Genomic DNA, 20,513 nt, shown 5'->3' with positions numbered 1-20,513 from the left:
TTACCATGCCTGGAATACATCTGTCCAAGGAATTAGTGCAGAATTATCTACACCACTCCAGTCTCACACTAACTACTCAGTATAGCAAACTCCTTTACATAAGGATAAGGGAGATGTTTTTCTAACTAGCAATGTGAAGACTAACAGGAAGCAATCAAGAACAGTGGGGACTGAACAGCATGACATGAAATCCAGACCCACGCCTCTGGAGTCATTTACTGATTTCCAGTGGTCCTGACCTCCAAAATAGTGATCAGAAGACCAACCAAGTGATCAGAGTGAACCACAGGCACATGGACAAGACATAGCCTCTGGAAAGTGGTTCAAGATTTTGATCTTTAGCCAGGGAAACAACAGAATTACAATTCTTTGAGACTATTTAAGACTCACAGGGTGTTTTCAAAATTCTTATGTGCTTTTAATAATATTGCTATTGGTTTGAACATGATTTACCTGGTGTTAGTAATGGGTAGTCATTTAGTTTCTCTGTGCCTTCAGGATAGTGCATCACCTCAAATACACCTCGAGAATGCATCAGGATGTTCTGGTTAATCGGTTTTTGTTGCTGTTTTCTAATTGCTCTGAAGTGGGAATATGTTTTAAAACTTCCTAGTGATTTACCTCAAATTCAAGACAGAACTTGTGCTCTGAGAAAGCTGCAGAATTAATGGGTAGGTGGGCAGCTACCCTCTTCAGAATATGGAAAAGGTTTCATGTTGACCTTTTTTTCCACTGGTACAAGTATTGTTTGTCTGCTTACGAAACTCTTACCAAGATCAGTTCCAGATGCAAGTTTATATCCTTCAGCTCTTTGCCCCACCAGTTGTCACTTTGTATGCATTTTTTTCTGACCTCTTTTTATGAGATGCTGAACATTTGCAAATGGTTATATGATCAATTCAGTTTGGCCTTCTGAAATTGGAGTAGGTGGCTGCCATCCTGTATTTAGTATGTTTAAGTGGTTTTGTTCACAAACAAATGCAAGAGTAAGCTTAAAACTGAATGTTTTGAACAGAGAAGTTTCAGATGGAATTCCTTTAACAAGGTGAGAGATTCTAAGAACACAAGCAGAAAATTGCACACTAGTGCCCCTGTGTATCGTGTCAATTATAAAGGGGGATTTGGAAGTGGAAGTGGTTTTATTTCCCCAGGTGCCAAATAAGATTTGTGAATTCTGAAAAGGATATACTTTATTATTTCTACTTAAATCATTGGGACTTTATAAATGGAGTGTTTCAGCATTACCTGGTTCAAGTATAGATATCTCTCAGGAACAAGCTCGTAACAAAGGATAAGTCGTACTGGAACAAACAAAATTGAATCATTTGCAGCAGGAGCAACAGCTAAAAGTGATATAGTAATGACTATACTACATATATAGATATAGCAATGACTTACACAACTCTTGGGATCATGACTTACCATTTATTTAGTTTCATTTTTGTTTTTCTTTTATTTGTTTTTAACCTTCTCTTTTGAATCTGTTCTTTAATTAGTGAAGACTTAATTCCCTTTAGAGTTTTATTTACCTGGAAACTGGAGTCTGATTTAAACTCAGTCTCTTGATGAACAAATTATCAGAAGTATCAGGATATAAAGAAGTCATGCTTTTTGTATCAAGCTAGGGAAGGCTTTGAGAGAGATGTTTGTTCTCATTTCTATGCAAAAAGTGCCATCAGACCATAAAGGCAATTTAAAAGATACTGTTAACTCCCTACAAAAACAACTTGTTCCCATTTTCTTAAGTATTGGTGCAAGACAATTTAAATAACAATACCAAATACACTTATTTTTCTCTGTAACTCTTGAAGTCTTTACAGAAGAGATGTGCTTTCTTATCTGTGTCTTCCTGATGCAGAGATATCAGGAAGAGAAGTCCTTTGTTCAAGGCCAGTAGCAGAGCTACAGCTTGGACCAAGTCTACCAGATCCTAGTCTAGCAACTAATCAAAAGTTTCCATAACCTTTCTGGCTGCAGTGACCGTGATTTATGGAGCATCCCTAGACTACATACCACAACTGCATCACGTTATTTTTCCACATCTCTACCTAGCCACCAGCACGGGGTGTGAGTATAGTTAGGTTTTGGCTGTTGGTGCCCAAACTGAATAATCCCTTCACCCATGGGGAAGATGGACAGTAGGATGGTTGGATGGGCCATCAAGTTGAATTGAGACTGTGGGCTGCAGGTTAAACCACTCTGAACAAGTGTGTTACAGTTGCTAAATTTATACTTCATAAAGTCACTCAAAAATAAAATGTCTATCAAAAGAATGGAAGAAAAGCTGAGATGCAAAGTGAACTCCAGAGATCACCTAATCCCAACTCCTCTGCTGAAAGCAGAGTTGGCTGGAGCAGGGTACTTGGAATTGTCCAGTTGAACTTGAGTATCTCAAAGCATTTTTTTAAACAGAATTTAGTCTACTGGTTAATGCCAGAATACTCACCCCCAACCCAAAAAAACCACTTCAGAAAAAACCCTTATGCTCTAGATAGTAGCTGAAACTTTGATAAAAATCACAGAATCATAGAATGGTAGGAGTTGGAAGGGATCTCTAGAGATCATCTAATCCAACCCCACTGTAGAAGCAGGTTCACCTAGATCAAGTCAAATAGGAACATGTCCAGGTGGGTCTTGAAGACCTCCAAGGAAGGAGCCTCCACAACCCCTCTGGGCAGCCTGTGCCAGGGCTTAATTCTTGTATTTAAGTGGAACTTTTTGTGTTCCAGCTTCATCCCATCACCCCTTGTCCTGTTGCTGGCTACTATAGAAAAAAGTGCTGCCCCAACCTCCTGACACCCACCCTTTAGATATTTATAAATGTTAATAAGATCTCCCCTCAGTCTCCTCCAGACTAAACAGCCCCAGTTCCTGCAGCCTTTCCTCATATGAAAGATGTTCTGTTCCCCTAATCATCTTGGTGGCCCTGTGCTGACTCTCTCCAGCACTTCCCTGTCCCTCATGAGCTGAGGAGCCCAGAACTGGACACAGGACTCCAGATGAGGCCTCACCAGGGCAGAGTAGAGGGGGAGAAGAACCTCCCTTGACCTGCTGGTCTAGCTGATGCAGTCAGGGAGTCATACAGGCTGTAACATGCAGGCCTCTAGAAATTGCAGAATATTGTAGCTCATGCAAGCATCACAAGAAGTGATTGAACTGGACAGTCTGAGGCTTTTAAAGTGGGAAATCTGAATCACCTGCCCTCTGCAAATATGTGTTGGGAGTGCTCTCAGTTTGTTACCAATTCATTTCTAGGTAAAGCACAGGATTTGCCTCATCCTTTTCTTTGAAAGATAGTATTTGGTCTTTAATTAATATTGTCTTGGGAAAGGTGAAAGATGATTTTTGTTATTAAAAAAAGATGGAAAACTCATAGCAAAGAAAGGACTCTGAAACTTTCTACTTCAGCATCCCTTGTGGAAGCACCACAGTGAGATTCCGACACCAGTCTTATTAAAGACTTCATGATGTTAAATGTTACAATTGTTTTCTCATAGCAGTTGTTACAGTTATTCTGCTTAACTTTCCTTTGCCTTTCTATTACATGGATCAGAAAAACCACTATAATGAAGCAATTACTCCAAGTGTTGCCATTTATTTTGAGTGAAACGTGCTGAAACTGATTCTAGCACATACCTGACCTTCTGTGAAACCTCAGGTAAAATCTGTTTCACAGGTTCAACTTTGCTTGGATGTTTACTATATGTAAGTTTTGTGTTTGAGTCTTTTGCTAGACTTCTAAAGGATTATAGAAATATAAAGCAAAGATGCATTAAGGATGCATTAAGGATGCATTTTTGTGCTATCTTCAGGATTTCATTTTCAGACTAAAGTTACTCCATGATTTGCATAATGTAGTTATATCAATAGCTGCATAATTGACCCCATAAAAGGTCCTGCCATGTAATGTTTGGTGTATTCTGTATGTTTGGCAAGAGAAACAGAAATGGCCCTTCTCAAATTTATCATTGGGCATTTTGTTTCAGATACTGAGAGAATTAGGTACTGAAAGTGTTGCTGCTCTGTTACATATGGTCATACTTATTACAAATAAGTATGTTTTAAAGAGTAATATGATCCACTTGTCTTACAAGTAATGTACAGGCTATAAAAAGTTAGATGCTGTCCTATAGCTATAAAATGAGTCCAGCAGAGATGATTTGTAGAAAAAGCTGACTTCTGCTTCAACTGAAAAGAAATATTGGACGTCCCGTAGGCAGCCTGGTCTTTTGCAATGGCTAGTACTTATGGATGGGCTGTGTAGCAATAAGTGTCTTGGCAAAGGAAAAGGAGGTTTGCCTTGTAAAGAAATGGCTTCTGATGACATGTTAGTTATTGAAAAGTGTCTTAGCCTGACTAGCTTACAAGTGGAAATTGCAGAGATAAAAGTTACCAGTCTTCCACCACCCCACCCTCAAAAATAAGCAGTTTTCATTTACAAAGTCACAGGTTTTCAATTCAAACCTTTCAGTTAAAGCACCAATGGAGGGTCTCGGACAGTTTCTGGTTTTATAAGTGCTTTACTTCACAAAGTAGCACATCCCTAGTAAAAAGGGATTTGTTTTAATAATTGACTTGGAAGATCAAGCATTACATAATGTAGAAATTGGTGTTTGTCAGCCTTCTGTGATATGCTAATAAGAGCAAGGCTCAGAAATGAGCTAAAAGTTAACTTTTTAATAGAAAATAGTCAGACTCCTTGAGCTTTTAATGTGCTTCCACCTTTTATGTTTCCAAGGCAAGTATTATTATGTGGTTTTACTGAATAAGATATTAACCGGAATTTACTAATGGAACAGGTTCTTAATGCAAAGTTACTCAAGTTGGGAGGTACACCAACACTAGCATTGTTGATTTAATCATATATAGATATCAATTTATGCATGCAAGACTCTACTTTCATGGATTATGGGTATGAATTATTCAGCTTATCTGCCTTTTTTTCTAGCCTGCATATTTTATTGTACTGCTGGACTGCAGTTATGAGTTGGATGCCTCATATCTCAGTAGAGTGCTCAGTAAAATGAGGGAAGAAGGATGCAAAGAAACCTTCCACATGTAAAGAACTATAATAATGTTTTGTCTTTACTGAATATGACATTTTAGGAGAAATGCAAGACAGCTTCTGTGGTGGTTGTGAGACTTTGCAACTGTGCTTTCAAGTGTCATTAGTAGTGAACTGAGAGTGGATGATGCTCTTTTCCCCTATCACTTGTTAACAGAGTCTGCTTGGGCATTTTTCCAAGAAATTCTGAGAAGAGCCTGCTAAAAGGACAAAGTCAAACCTGTGAAAGCTGTGCTTTGTCTCTCTGTGATACTTCTTCGCTGTCTAGGCTTTACTTTTCCACATTACATTTACATTCTAGCAGGATGTAAAGGACATCCTTGAGGGGAGATTTGCTATGCAAAGAATTATACAAGTCAATAATGAAGTCCTTAATGAATAATGAACTTCCTGAAAAAGTTCTTAGTAAAAAGGGGGAACATATGACCAATTTTTCATGTGCTTGTTTTGTAACAACTGAATGGTGCAGTAAAGTCGAAAGGATCTGCTGAGCAGATTACCTAGATGATGTGCTGCCGTCAGTTGGGCATTTCTTGTGCTTACCATTTACTTCTTCTTGTCATCCTTTGTGTGCAAAACCACTATAAATTTAAAGGTGTGAAGAATGGAAGTTCTGTCATAGAATTCCATTCACAAGTCTGTTATTTAAAAAACCAAGCAAACATAACTTAGGTTATTGCTGAGGCATGTTAGAAATTATCAAGTGTTTCTGTCGTAACAAGTGTTACAGTTTGGGCCCAAAATTCCAGACAGTCCCAGTATGTGACTGTGGTACTTACTGGATGTGTTTTCTTATCAGTCCATATAGTATTGTATCAAAATACTTAAAATGAGTAGTTACCAGGCTGTTATTTCAAGAGCTTATTCCTTATGTGATCAAATTTGGAAGGGCCTTACAGAGGCGAGAGAGAAGCAGTTTGACTCTTGCACAGCTTGACTTTTCACTCTGTAGGTGGTACACTGTTGGGGTTTGGAGAAATAATTGTTTCTCTCTGTGCCTCCGGGGAGAGGGAAATAAAATATTAGGAGTTACCCAGCTCTGTGTTTGGAAAAACACGGGACAGTCTGTTTATAGCACACAATCATAATGAAGCATGTGTGGAAATACGTGGGAAGATGATAGAGATGGTAGATCCTCACTTCTTGTAGTTGGTAAGACCATATAAATTGCAGTGAAAATACCCTCAAAGGTGATTTAGGAGGCTTGTGGCCCTCTTATGCTGAGTTTTGGTGAGTTGAGTATGAAGAAAATTCCAGAAGACTCGGAAGGATACGAATCCACCTTGCAACACTTTTAACTAGGCAAGGGAGACATGAGCAGAAATCTCAGCCTCTCATGGAGTACACAATGGAAAAACTCATCATCACAGATTTGTTTGATAGAAAATTGAGAGAGAGAAACATAACTGACAGTTGTTGTGGTTTTCTGGAAGATAAGTGATCAGACAATATCATTCATTGAGGCTAAACAATTGGTCATCTTAAGCAACCAAATTGACATAAGCCAGTTGACTTTAGCATTTGACCTTTTCATTTCCAAATTGGCACTCTGTCTGTGCAGTGTATCAATGCATGTTAACGGGATTCAGGATTGGTTACCAATTGTTGCAGCAATCCACAGATATGCTAGCAGAGGTTTAATTTAACACTTTGGAAATCATGGCATCAAAAGTCACTGGAGATAGAAGTTACCAATGACAAAAAAAGAACTGTAATGGTAAACTACTGTGAGGACAAGGGACAATGGGTAAGGTACTGTGAGATTCTTATCTGATGCTCTGTTGAAAAGACCGTTACAAATGAAATGGCTCTGAGAATGGGGCTAATGAAGTCATACTTTAGCCTCTGTGCAGCTTTGTTGATACTAGCAATGTTTTAATGCTGCACTTGTTTCTAACATTTGAAGAAACATCCTGGAAAAATGAAAAGTGCAGAGAAAATGAGATTTAAACAACTAAAATTACAAGATTGTTGAAGTAAAGATTACATGATAAGTGGCTTTAAAACTCCATGAGGAAAAAGTACTCGGTGCTAAAGCACTCTTTAATTGGGTGAAGAAAGGTAGAAAAAAGCATAAAGAAGTCAGACATTTGCCTTGGAAATAAGGCAAGCATTTTAAAAGAGTGATTAACCAGTGGAACAAACGTGGTGATTTTCCATCTCTTGAAGGCTTTCAAATCAAGAACAGATCCTTTCCTGAAAGTTGAGCTTTAGCCAAATAAAGGAGTTGAGGAACTGTGAGCTTGTACAACCCTTTGTGCCTTTGACGTGAAGCTCATGCATGCTGCAGGTACCATTAAGATTTGAAAGATCTCCAAGGCCAAACTCGTGAGGCACATGTCCAGAGTGGTATGTGCACAGGGATGAAAAGTCTTGAAGAGCTCTTTCCATTGTTGGTAAGTGGGTTCTGCTTCATGAACTTGATACAGGATAACTATGGAGAGCTGGGATGCTGGCAATCAGAATAAACGATCCTAAGCTTTGCTATCGACCTAGTAACTTAATTTCCTAATCCTGCTGCTGGCTGCATGAGCTTCCATCTACCTAGCTATGGTCTCAAAGGACAGAAGTGCTATACAACCATCAGCTGCCCTACTTGGTAGTTTTTTTCCACTTTTTAAAATTAAAGTGCCTGCTGACACAGTCCTTCACCTGAGCACCTGACAAGGTCAGTGTCTGACACTGACAGGTGACTGACATTGGCAGTGTTGCCATCTCCATCTCAGTTTGGTCGTTGCATTACAAGTCTCTTAAAGACTTTCAGGTTCTTTAAAGACTTAAAATTACTTTAAAACTTAAACTCTTGTCTCTTGTTGTCCAGTTTCCCTAATTGGTAAGTGTTTAGTACTAGTTGGATCGTACTAGGATTAGTACTAGGACTAATTCGATCATACTAGTATTTAGTACTAGGTGGATGTAGAGCTGGCTGAATGACAGCCCAGAGGGGGGGCCTCCAGAGTTGAGTTTGGAGGCCTGTGGCCAGTGGAGTTCCACAGGGATGGGTTCTGGGGCCAGTCTTGTTCAACATCTTCATCAGCGACATGGGTGAGGGGACAGTGACCCTGAGCAAGTTCCCTGATGGCACCAAACTGGGAGCACTGGCTGATTCCCCAGAGGCTGTGCTGCCATTCAGTGGGATCTCAACTAGCTTGAGAGTTGGGCAGAGAGGAACCTCATGAGGTTCAACAAGGACAAGTGCAGAGTCCTGCATCTGGGAAGGAACAACCCCATGCACCAGGACAGGCTGGGGGTCAAACTGCTGGAGAGCAGCTCTGCAGAGAGAGACCTGGGAGTGCTGGTTGGTAATAAACTACATATGAGCCAGCAATGTACCCTTGTGGCCAAGAAGGCCAATGGCAGCCTGGGATGTATCAAGGAGAGTGTGGGCAGCAGGTCAAGGGAGGTTCTGCTCCCCCTCTACTCTGCCCTGGTGAGGCCTCATCTGGAGTCCTGTGTCCAGTTCTGGGCTCCTCAGCTCAAGAGGGACAGGGAAGTGCTGGAGAGAGGCCAGTGCAGGGACACCAAGATGATCAGGGGACTGGAGCATCTTTCATACAAGGAAAGGCTGCAGGAACTGGGGCTGTTTAGTCTGGAGAAGAGGAGACTGAGGGGGGATCTTATTAACATTTACAGACATCTAAAGGGTGGGTGTCAGGAGGTTGGGGCAGCACTTTTTTCTATAGTAGCCAGCAACAGGACAAGGGGTGATGGGATGAAGTTGGAACACAAAAAGTTACACTTAAACATAAGAATAAACTATTTCAGTGTTTCAGTGAGGGAGCCCTGGCACAGGCTGCCCAGGGGGCTTGAGGAGTCTCCTTCATTGGAGGTCTTCAAGACCCACCTGGACATGTTCCTGTGTGACCTGATCTAGGTGGGGGACTAGATGATCTCTAAAGGTCCATTCCAACCTCTACCATTCTATGATTCTATGATTCTAGTTCTGGGGGCCTGCAAGTAGAGAAGCAAGTGTGTGTTAGCACTGCATATGTGGGACTGTACTATAGAGGGTGAGTGTTGAGTAAATAAATAGGATGGTGGGGGAAAATGTTTCCAAGCAAGATGGCAAAATGACTCTTCACAGTTGTAAAAGAATTTACTGTCATCTGTTGTAGTAATTAATTGAATCCTAATCATTCTGATTTTGCTGGGCTGTAATGCATGCCAGTGTTGCTGTTTGTTCTGGTGGGGACAGCCTGGAGCCCCTTGTGAGAAAGTTTTGCCTTTAGAACAAAAGTAAAAGCCTAAAAGCATGAGGGGTATTTACACACACTGAAACGTTTCTCGTTTTAATGTAGGATAACCACTTTGACTTTTTGACTTTTTTAAAAGTCACTTCTTTCAGAATGAAGGAAAAATAAATACATCTGTTCTGCATTTGGTTACAATTGACTTTTTTCACAGAAATCACGCATCAACGTTGATCTCTCAACAGCAGTAATGTAATCAAATGTAAGACAGACTGCCAGACAGCTCAGAGTAGTGTGGGTGTGTGAAATACCCTTTCTTCAACAGCTGAGAGTTTCTTCTGTTGTTTCTTACTTTGGTAGGACTTGATACATCATTCCTAAAGCATGTCACGTTCTTCAGTTAGGCAACAATGTTGTGTCATGAAATGGTTTGTCACAACTCTCCCTTCCATTATTACAAATAACGTAGAGATCTGTGTCCTGTGCTTCAGCTTCTGTAAACCTGAGCTAACCCTCTTGATTCCACTCATACAGTGGGACTATGAGGAAGCTTCCACAAGCCAAGAAGCTTTTTCAGCTCTCTAGCATCATCTCCACACCCTCATCTTTTGCCTCTTGGCAAGGGGAAAAGTGATTTCAGAAGAGGGTTCATGGTGGGTCACTGGTATAAATGCATTGTGTACTTTGTGTATAAAGCTACATTTCTTCACGTGGGCAGAATGGATGTTCAAATGACAAAACAGATACTATCAAAATGAATGTCATTGACAGGGTTTCACAGAGTGTTTCATACCTTCTGAGAATGCCTGCTCTTTTGTTTGCATGCCTAATACTTTATGATAAAATGTATTACCATACTGTGAAACAGAGAAAGTATTTTCATGTTAATGGAATATTGGGAAACTAATATCTGTAGTGATCACAATAAATGTCCAGAAGGCTGTTTTGTTTAAGAAGTGCTTCCATTAACTTCCATTAACTTACCACAGCTAAAAAATCACAGTGCTTAAGATGCAGGCATGCATTTCAAGCTCCAGCTTTAAATAGTAAATGGAAAATAGTAACTAGAGCTTTTCATTATTAAATTCAGCACCTCTTGCCAGTTGTTGACAGTGTTAACATCTCCCTGTAAGATGAAATTGTTATCATTATTGTTCATTGTTTTGATAACTGAAACATTCATTGGCAAGCAGGTAAGTGAATTACAGTAACATCTTTCATGATTTTGGAAGTAGGATCTATATTTTATGCTTAAGCAAATAGGGGTTTTTTTCCCCTCTGAGAACATCCTTTGAACCTATTTCCTTGCTGTTTGGAAGTGGTGTTTAGCAAAATTCGTTTTGACGGTGAAAAAAATTGATTTCAGAAAACTCTGAAGAGTTGGCAGCCTCGAGGAATTGATTCCATGGTCACAACAGCAATGCTGAATTTTCAATTGTAGTTGTTTCCTGTAAATGAGAAAAAAAAGACACTGAACTGTTAGTCATGGTAGTCACTGTGAAACCCCTTTCAACATTTGGGGCATCGTTTTTTGTGTTAAATTCCTGAACCTGGATTTCTCTCTGTGGTGTTTTCCTTTTCTTACTCTCCACCAGTCTCTTTAGACATTTGCATAAGTGATTTCTTTAATTGTAGCATAGTTGAAGGTATATAAGCTAGTTTCTCTGAATTAAAAAGAAGGAAATCTGTTGTCATTTGTATGTGTTTGGGTTGTAAGGAGGGGGAATCAGAAAGCAGACTCTCAGAAGCAGCACCTGCTGGTTCTAATATGTTGGTGTCTGTCTTTAGACAATAGCTATGATATTATTCTAAGTCTCAATAAGCCAAATCCTTTGCTAAAAGACTCCTGTTGCATTTAACATGCTGCTTGTGTAACTGATGTCATAGAACCACAGAACTGTGAATGCATGTGTCAGCCTGAATTTATAATGAAACACTTAATTGTTCTTTTCTTTTCTTCCTAGAATATTCTCTTTCTTGGACATAGTTACTTTGTGCCGATGCGCACAAGTTTCCAAGGTATGTGTTTCTGTTGGGGTGTTTTTGTTCTTTGGGATGCTCTTCTCTTAATGACATGCAAAACATGAGCTTTAGGGCAATCTGGTTTCTGTCAAAAAAGACACCCCAAATAGTTCTCTCAGTCTCTTTGTTTATTAGAACAGATAAACAATGAGTCGGGTTTTGCTTTCAGATGTGGACTTAGTTGCTATGTACTGGACTTGTGTTTAAAGGCTATGGAAAAGATACCCAGTCATGTATGCTCTGCATCTGGAGAAAGGATTAAGTCCAGTTTGGCATGATGGCATTTGCTTTTTATAAAGCATGTGGCTGTATAACAGTGTTTTTCAGACACATTTTCTGCTTAAAATTCCATGTAGTTTGGTTAATGTGCACCATGTGTCTAAGAAGTACATCCATCGTTTGCTTGCCAAGTACAAAAGGTGTTAAGTAGATGGACTAGTAGTAGAGGAAAAAGGCACACAGATGACAGAAAAAGCACACTAACTAAGCCTTTATGTTTAGCTTGTCTTTATTTTCTCTCTTGAATTCAAATGATGTTCTGTTCCCACATAAGTGTGTGCAATGAAGTGTTTTCTTATACAACACAAATGACCTTTTTTATTTCATGCTTTTCTTCTCTTAATGAGGACTGGGGTTTGGTTTTGGTTCTTTTTTAGTGGAGGGTTTTCCCATTGTTTATAGAAACATGTCATTGAGTGTGTAACTATTTCATTCCTACTTCAGTAAGTCTTGGGAGTCAACAGCAGGTTTTGTTAGAACCTTCAGCTGAAGTGTAGAAAACAGTGGAAGCAAAACAGATTGAAGAAGTGGTATTTCTCTCTCTGAACTCCTCATCAGCTGGATGTGGTATTCTTTTGTCCATTTTTCAGAGTAGATTTTTTACTTGATTGGCTTTTTTATTTTGTTTTACTTTAAACAGCTATTGCTCTGACAGTGAAGGACAGGTTCTCAAACACAGACATGTAACTTAGCACGTGTGAAGGAAAGACCTGATCCTAACAGTGGAAAATCAGCAGTTTTCTGAAAGGTTTCTGTTCCTCTCAGAATAGTAACTAGTGAGGTTGAGGAACTGTGGTTTTATTGGAGAGAATCTCATCTGCAGCTACTTTTCTCCATATAGATCTAGCAAAAGTCATTTATCAGCCAAATTGACAAAAGCTTGTTTAAAAATGACACCCAAAACGGAATGTTTTGTTACATTTGGGTCGGTTGTATTTGAACTGCTGAGAGGGGAAAGGAAGGAAGCAAGCAGTGGAGGTATTACATAAACTCTGTTTGTTTTCTGTAGGCATGGAATGTTTTAGCTCTGGATGGAAGCAATTGGCAAAGAATAGACCTCTTTAACTTTCAAACGGACATAGAGGTGAGTGTCTTGGGGTCTTTGCATTCCTATGGTGACGTTTCAGAGCGCAGCCCACAGACTGTGCCTGCAGTCACACATTTTAAAGGCTAAAGATCAAGGTAATAACACTGTAAAGGAGCAAATGGAAAAGAACTCTGTATTTGCCTTTTTATACACTGGATGAGTACTTCAATTTTGGTTGCCACCCACGTATCATATGATTTGTAAGTATCATACACATATTGGGCTCTGGAAATTGCAAACTGCTCGTTTCCAGAAAGTAAAGGTATAAATGGTGCCTCTGAAGGGAGCGAGAGCCTCGGAATCACTTTCACCATCTAGAAGGATAACTTTGCTGGTTGTGAGTCTCTCTGTGAGGTTGCCATCTAGTGCTGAAAGATCTCTGGACACTTGCCTTATGACTTTGAGACTGTAACAGTAAAATGCTGAACAACTTTTCTTCACCACTGACTTGCCTAGGTTTGAGCTGGTGTCTATCTGATTACCATGTTATGAACGTTTGCTTTACAAGGTTTGAGCCTTGCCTGAAATGAAGGTACTTGGGGATTAAAGTCTTTTTCAGCACATAATAAAAGGATTAAGGCAGTCTTTGTCCTCCATAAAGAAAACATGTCTGCATTAATGCTGTCATAGGTGTGCTTAGGAAAACAAAATACAGCGTCAGAAAATGACAACAAAAATCTATGGGGAAAGACAATTCCTTTATTGAATCTGAACTGGTTTATTACTTGTTGTTTGATGCCACAAATTAAATTTAGAATACAGTAATGAGTGTGCTTCTGGATTTTACGTTTTAGCTTCTTAGTTACATGAATAAAATCCAGATGGGTTTCATTTGGTATATTTTGCTAACCGTGGTTCAAACTGTTCCTAAAGCCTTGCAGGAATATAGAAGGTAACTGTTTTTCACTGCTCTTTTAAAAATCTCTTACCAGCTCCTCTGCTATCCTGATGTTATCATCCTGGTGATCTTATTCACATTTATAAATATCTAAAGGGTGGGTGTCAGGAGGTTGGGACATCCCTTTTCTCTACAGTAGCTAGCAACAGGACAAGGGGTGATGGGATGAAGCTGGAACACAAAAAGTTCCACTTAAACATAAGAATAAACTATTTCACCATAAGAGTGAGGGAGCCCTGGCACAGGCTGCCCAGAGGGCTTGTGGAGGCTCCTTCCTTGGAGGTCTTCAAGACCTGCCTGGACATATTCCTGTGTGACCTGATCTAGGTGACCCTGCTTCTGCAGGAGAGTTGGACTGGATGATCTCTGAAGGTCCCTTCCGACCCTACCATTCTATGATTCCATGTTAAACATGAGGATCTTGCAGAGGCAAGAGAAAGATTCTGACATCTGCCTCTGTCTGAATGTGTCTAAGAAGACTTGGAGCTTTAATGTCATCTTTTCAGTTGCCTTTAAAAAAGCTTGGGTTTCTCATTTGCTGAGAAATAGTACAGAGAAGCTCACAGGTCTGTGGTCCTTCTGTTGGTAGGCTTTTTGTGCATCTGAAACATTGCTGCTTTTTAGAAACAGCATCTTGGATTTTTGCCCTTGAGACGAAGTGTTTGTAGCATTGGATTCAGGAGAAGGGATAAAACTAAGTTACAATCCTTTTCTGCTATAAGAAGCTATTGTGGTTTTGAGCAATTCAGTTACTTCAGTATATTATATTTAGGTACATTTGTAATATAATCCCCTCAAATTTATTGGTAAGACTGTGTTAAACCAGCAGCTACTACATAAAGTACTTTTGAAAGAGATGCACTTTCACATTCAGTGTCTGAAGAACTCTGGTTTTTCTTCAGCTATTTTAATGACCTTTTTTTGCCTGTAGATGTAGAACAGGTAAAAGCTGCTAGTATAGTATTTGCCAACTTTATGCTTAGTTGGACTTTGCACTGTTTGATGGTGTTTCACAGAGCACCAAGCCATAAAGAACTACAAACTATAAAGAACTATAAAGAAAAGTTTCTTTCCTACCAGAAAGACACATGAAGATGTTCTTGAAGTTAAATGTGCTTGAGGATTTCTTGGTACGTGGAACCAAAAGTGAGCTGGGCTAATTAGAAGAACTAGTTTTTGGGAGTGAATTATTCAGAAGCTAAACACATTTGAATGCACTTCAGTTGACTTTTTGAGTATGCTCTTTGTTGCATTTTTAATATGCTTAAAGAAATAAATAGGCTTGGGAAAACTTACCTCATGATTTGTTTCTGTTTTCATTGAAAAATGCAGTAGGATTTGGGTTTTTTTCTGCACTGTAACTTGCATTAAATGTCATTCACTGAAGACTTTATCCTTCCAGTAAAGGTGAATTCTGAAGAGTTAGAAAGCTTTTCAAAACCCACTGTTTTGTTTATATCATGATTTTCAGTCTGATTGGTTGGTTTTGTGGAAATCTGTTCTTAGAGGTAAGATAAGCAATGTGACTTGTGGTCTAGAAACAAGCTCTGATAGGAAAACATTTTCACACAGTGCTAGCCAGGACTTTGGCATTAGAGGTGAACACCAAAATGTAAGAAACACTTCACTGTTCCAGTAAAATCCTCATCATCCTGCATGGAAAACAAAAAACATCAGCTGCCCTGTAATTTTCTAAGTGTTCCTGCTTTAAAACAAGAGAGATGAAAAGAAAAGTTGCTGTTATATATTAGTCTTGTTTGTTAAATGATCAGCATTGATTTCTTTTACCTTACCTCCCTAAAATTAGCCACAATGTGATGTCTAGCCAGTTTTTGCTGTGTCCACTTGTTTTTTCCTAGTCTTTTCCTACCCAAACAAAAAGGGTTATTTTAAAAAGTATATTTATACTGTAGTTTAATTAACTTTTTTTTGCATAATGCTACTTTCAGGTTGAATCTCAGCAGCACTATGCCATTCTGCTCCATCTTAATTTATAACAAGATGTGTTCTTGGGAGGTAAATAAACAGATATCTCAGGATGGAAATAAAAAGCATTGTATAGAAAATATGGAGTCAAGTAGGAAGTTTTGGTTTGAAGCTGTGCTTCAGTTTTGGCAAATAGAGGCATAAAGGCTGTAAGCTTCACAAGTGGGAAAAGTCTTTTGGCATTCCTGAGTGTTAGCAACAGACTCTCAAATATATGTGACATCCAAGACTGACTTATGGGCTCCAACAAACCTTCTGGATGCAACTGAGGTGGCTGCTCCCACCAAGGTCCGTGTCTTTGTAAACAGTCTAAACTTCCCTGCTGTAAGAGTGTCTGATTTTTGAAGAACTGGCGTGACCCTGGGGCAGTTCATCAGCTTCCTGACACATCTGACAGAACTCTCAGATCATTTTAGCAGTCTTAAGGGGTAGATTTCCCTGAGACAAAGCAATTGAACCATATGTGATAGACTGCAAGGATTGAGTTGAATAGCACTTCAGTGTGAGTGTAGACTCTCAACAGGTTACTTAGTTCTGGTGGGGTATGGCTGGGGCATTTCTTATTTGATTAGAGTGTTGTGACAGAATAAAACTCATCAAATCTTCCTTTTGTTTGCTTTCAGGGCCGTGTTGTGGAAAATATATCGAAAAGGTGTGGTGGGTTCCTGAGGCAACTTAGTCTGAGAGGATGTCTTGGTGTTGGAGACTCCTCTTTAAAGTAAGTCCAGTCCTAGGTTGAGATATCACTTATTTCCTAACATCTGGACCAAAAGCAGTTGTTGTTACATTTGTTTGGATTTCTAAGTACTGTCTAATGACCCAAATGGGATACTTAAGTACTAAGTACCTTCATAATGACTAAAGGGGATGTCTCTTTGAGATCAAAGGGTCTATTTTCTGGAAAGGAGTTAAGAAATGAGAGCTGTGCTTTTCAGAAATGGGTCTTTTTCTTCCATTAGTGTGCAGTCAAAATTTCTTCAGACCTGTACTCTGGTGTCATACAATATGAATTTCTTTAAGATTAGTAGTCAGTTTCTAGTTTGTCTTCTAGTCTGGACAAGAGGTGACCCTAGCAATGGGAGGAACAGTAAACACTGAGACAATTGAGTGCCTTACAAAACTGGGAGAAGCCTGGGATTCTTTTGCTCTAACGCAAGCAGACAACAGGAACATCTCAGGAGTCTCAGAACACAGACAGTGTATAAATGGAACTGTGCAGGTTGTTCCCAGAAGGTTGTTTGAATCCATATAAGCTTTTCCTATATGCAGACTGTTTAGCCAGGTTCCTCTGTGGATATTTCTCAGTGTTAAAACCCAAAGATCCTGCTTTCAACTGAAGGGTCCCTAAGCTACAAGTACTTCAGGGCTCAAAGAATATCTGGAGGAAGCCTCAGGCTATAGCTTCTTGTGGTTATGCTTTCCTCTGCTGTCACAGGAGACTGGGCTGGATGGTGTTAGTCTGACAATGTGTGGCCATTTTGAGGTGGAAAATACAAGCACAAGGATTTTGTTAAGCGAGGGACATTCAGTTAGTGTCACCTTGTAACTGAAAACCAGTTCAGAAGAGGCTCTCTGACACTCAGCTGAGTATTAGGAAGCTGGATTCCTTTATTCAGCAGGGGCTGCGTGGGAGGTCAGTCCTCCTCACTCATGCACCCTGAGAAATGAAGGAGCACTCCTTCTATATATCACAGAAAATGAACTCCCCACCTCCTCATTGCACATGCAGTACAAGGGGACATTTGGCATGATTTGGGTGGAGAATTGAGCAAGTCATATATGTTTAGCATACCCTTTTTAGCTCATTGTCATCAGCTTGAGGAGCATCAAAGGGGTGTTAACTGCAATATTAATTTCATGAAGCAATGATCTCACTTTGGGCACTGTGGCCTTGCTGAAACGGTGTTGAAGTTGTTTGTCTGTTCGATCCCATGGTTTATATCCAAAACATAATTGCTTTGCTGCCCTAAGGCACCCTCAAGGCTCTGTCCCTGGGCTGCTTCTCAGGCTGATTCTGAAGGCCTCCTGCTCACAGATAAGTGGGCACTGGAACTTTACTTAAATACTTTTAACTCTTTGCCTACAATTCTCTCATAATTCATCATTCAAAGTCTAAATCATGCTTGTATAAAATAGCAAATGAGGATAGGGATTTGGAGGTCTATAAATGAGGAAAGGTCTATAAAGGAGAAACCTCTGAAGTCTGGTATCATTGTGACCTTTAGCTCTTTCTAGAATCTCTAATTCAGTCTAATTCACTGGTTTGCTTCTCTAAATTCATCCAGTAACTAGTTAAGCAACAGATTGCTTTAGTAACCCAAAAAGGCATCCTAGCTTCAGACCCAAAGATTTCCCCAGAGCTCTCCTTGCCTCTACTGCTCCATGGTGTGTTTCTACCCTCAGGCACTCGGGTCTCCTCAAAGGAAAGTGTGTTATTACCAAATCCCAGATTACTGGCAACTGCTGTCAAAAGAGAGGAAATTTGCTGCAATGCTCCTCCAAGTTGCCAGAGATGCAAGATGGTCCCTGTGTCCTCAGCAGGGGAGGCAGTAGCAGAAGTGGAGCTTCTGATCCCTTCCAACCCCTACCATTCTATGATTCTACATCAGTTTTGGTTGTGGCAGCTCTCTCAGGACACGTTCCCCATGCTTGAATGTGAGGGGCAAAGTTTGCCGTTCCTTCAGAGCGCAGCATCTTTGAAGTGCTTTGAAGACTGTCTCGGTTGTACATCTCCCTCCAGCACATGGATTTTGGAATAGCTGTTTTGAGAATTCAAGTGGAAAGTCTCTCCAGTGTAACTGCTTGCTGGGTTTTTTTCCATTGTTTTCAATCCACACTGGAGAGCCAGGACGTTGTTACCAGCTGAGTATGTAGTCAGATCTGCTAACCACGGCAAGCCTCCAGACAAAACCGTTTCTGTGTGTGTTTCCTCCACCCCTGCCAATAAAATCCATGCAGTTGGAGGAAACATGGGCATAAAAACAGTGTTCCAGAAATGCAGCACAGCTGTAAATATTACTCCTCGAAGATGAAAAGAAAGTTTATGTATTTCCTCTGGGTTATTAGTATAAAACAGGCTGTAGCAGTATAACAGCTGCAATCATCCTTAAGAGTTCATACCCAGTAGTGCACACAGATGCACTTGAGTTTTTACAGTCCTAACCAACAGGGTCATCTGTGACAGCCATTGGGAATCTGTTAGGCTGGGGTCCCACTTCCATGCTGCACAGGTACCTCCCTTGTCATTTGACGTGGCAGCAAGCTCCTTAAGACCTACAGAGGCTTCAGCAATGAGATATGCAAAACCTCACCCCAACAGCTTAATATTTAACTTGATGGGACATTTAAACCTTTCTGTGTATGCCCTTAATGTTTTTAGTTAAGGCATTTGAAGTCAATTCTGGCTTATACATGGCAGAAGTCAACACCTTAAGTGACATTTGAGAGAGGAGCAGCACTCGGTTTCAGCAGTTACCCGAGAAAGGAAAAAGCAACCACGGAGACAGATGGATTTGAGGTGTAGCCGGTACTTTCTTTGTGGCTTGCCCGTGAAGGTTTGGGATGGAGGAGGCAGGAGGCAGCGCACAGAGCGCGCCCTAGTGGCGGTATTACAACTTGCGCCTTTAGAGCAACCCCCCAGCTCCTTGTTGCTGTTTTTAGGACCTTTGCACAGAACTGCAGGAACATCGAACACCTAAATCTAAACGGCTGCACAAAAATCACCGACAGGTAAGCCCAAGGGGTTTTTTGTTTGACGGGAAGGTTGGGAAAAAGAAGTAGCTGAAGGTATTTTTAGTGTGTCTGCTGTTTTGCAGCACGTGTTACAGTCTTAGCAGGTTCTGTTCCAAGCTGAAACATCTGGATCTGACATCTTGCGTAGCCATCACAAACAGCTCTCTGAAAGGCTTAAGGTAAGAAGACTCGGTGTTTTGTGTTAAGGAAAAGCACTTAAAGAGCTATCCAGCATTTTAATAAAGCTTAAAAAACCTCAGTGCTGAACCTTAATAGTGTTGTGTCAGCACTGGCTGTGTCTGAAATACAGGACTTCTTGGGTGTAGACTGTGATGTTTGTGTGTGGTCCTTGCTCGTGACTGTTCTGTGGAGGCCTGGCACAGTCCACTGGCTGTCATTAATTTCTAACAGTGTGTTTAATTTGGGTTTCCCACTGTTATGACTATTTGAAGGCTGGATTTAACTTTATGTATTTTTTTAATTCTCCCAGTGAGGGTTGCAGAAATCTGGAACATTTGAATCTTTCCTGGTGTGATCAGATTACGAAGGATGGTATTGAAGCACTGGTGAAAGGGTGTAGTGGACTAAAAGCTCTATTTCTTAGAGGTTGCACACAGGTACAGAACTGCTTGGGTGATCCTTTAGGAATAACATTTTTATTTGGGGTTTTTGAAATCTCCATGAATTAAAAGCTATGATTTGTTTTTGTTATAGTGTGTTGTTGACTATTACAAGATGTGTGCATCCTTTGGGCTGCTTTGCCGTGCTTTTAATTCCTTGTTTCTTTTCCCGTGCCCGCCCGATTTCATTGCTCAATACAGTTAGAGGATGAAGCATTGAAACACATTCAGAATCACTGTCATGAACTTGCAATCCTGAATTTGCAGTCCTGTACAGTAAGTATTTGAAGCTTCAAAAGATGCATTCTCTACGAATCAGAAACTGGTTTTGAGTGCTAATGAGTTATCTGCTGCACACTTCATTCAAATAGTTAATCTCTGCAGTTTACAGTATTTTGTGTGGGACAGAGGTCATAAATGGGCTGGCTCTTTCTCCAGCTGAGTGTGGATTTTGAGTGTTGGGTTGGTTTTTTTCTCCCTCATTCCATCTTTTAGCTGTAGCAAGAATTAACTATGTTCATTCAAATCGGTGTATGCAGATTTACAGATGTGGCTCTTGTTCCCCCATCTGTTAAAGTCAAACATTTTGCTTCCTTTTTAATGTTAAGACTTCTAATTGAGCAGAAGCCATATC

The 20,513-nt window shown here is 40.1% G+C and overlaps 1 protein-coding gene across 1 annotated transcript in view; it reads left to right on the top strand.

Moving 5' to 3' along the window:
• The window catches only part of FBXL2 (F-box and leucine rich repeat protein 2), a 53,389-nt gene that overhangs the window by 18,737 nt on the left and 14,139 nt on the right, over nucleotides 1–20,513 (top strand). The window contains exons 3-9 of the mRNA XM_061996394.1: nucleotides 11,220–11,274; nucleotides 12,566–12,640; nucleotides 16,151–16,245; nucleotides 19,188–19,256; nucleotides 19,343–19,438; nucleotides 19,750–19,876; nucleotides 20,081–20,155. Coding sequence (XP_061852378.1) covers nucleotides 11,220–11,274; nucleotides 12,566–12,640; nucleotides 16,151–16,245; nucleotides 19,188–19,256; nucleotides 19,343–19,438; nucleotides 19,750–19,876; nucleotides 20,081–20,155 — 592 coding nt within the window. The remainder of the gene's footprint in view (nucleotides 1–11,219; nucleotides 11,275–12,565; nucleotides 12,641–16,150; nucleotides 16,246–19,187; nucleotides 19,257–19,342; nucleotides 19,439–19,749; nucleotides 19,877–20,080; nucleotides 20,156–20,513) is intronic.

Source organism: Colius striatus, chromosome 5 (genome assembly GCF_028858725.1).
Source record: "Colius striatus isolate bColStr4 chromosome 5, bColStr4.1.hap1, whole genome shotgun sequence".
Taxonomy (NCBI): Eukaryota; Metazoa; Chordata; class Aves; order Coliiformes; family Coliidae; genus Colius; species Colius striatus.
This window is presented reverse-complemented; position numbering and strand designations above follow the sequence as displayed.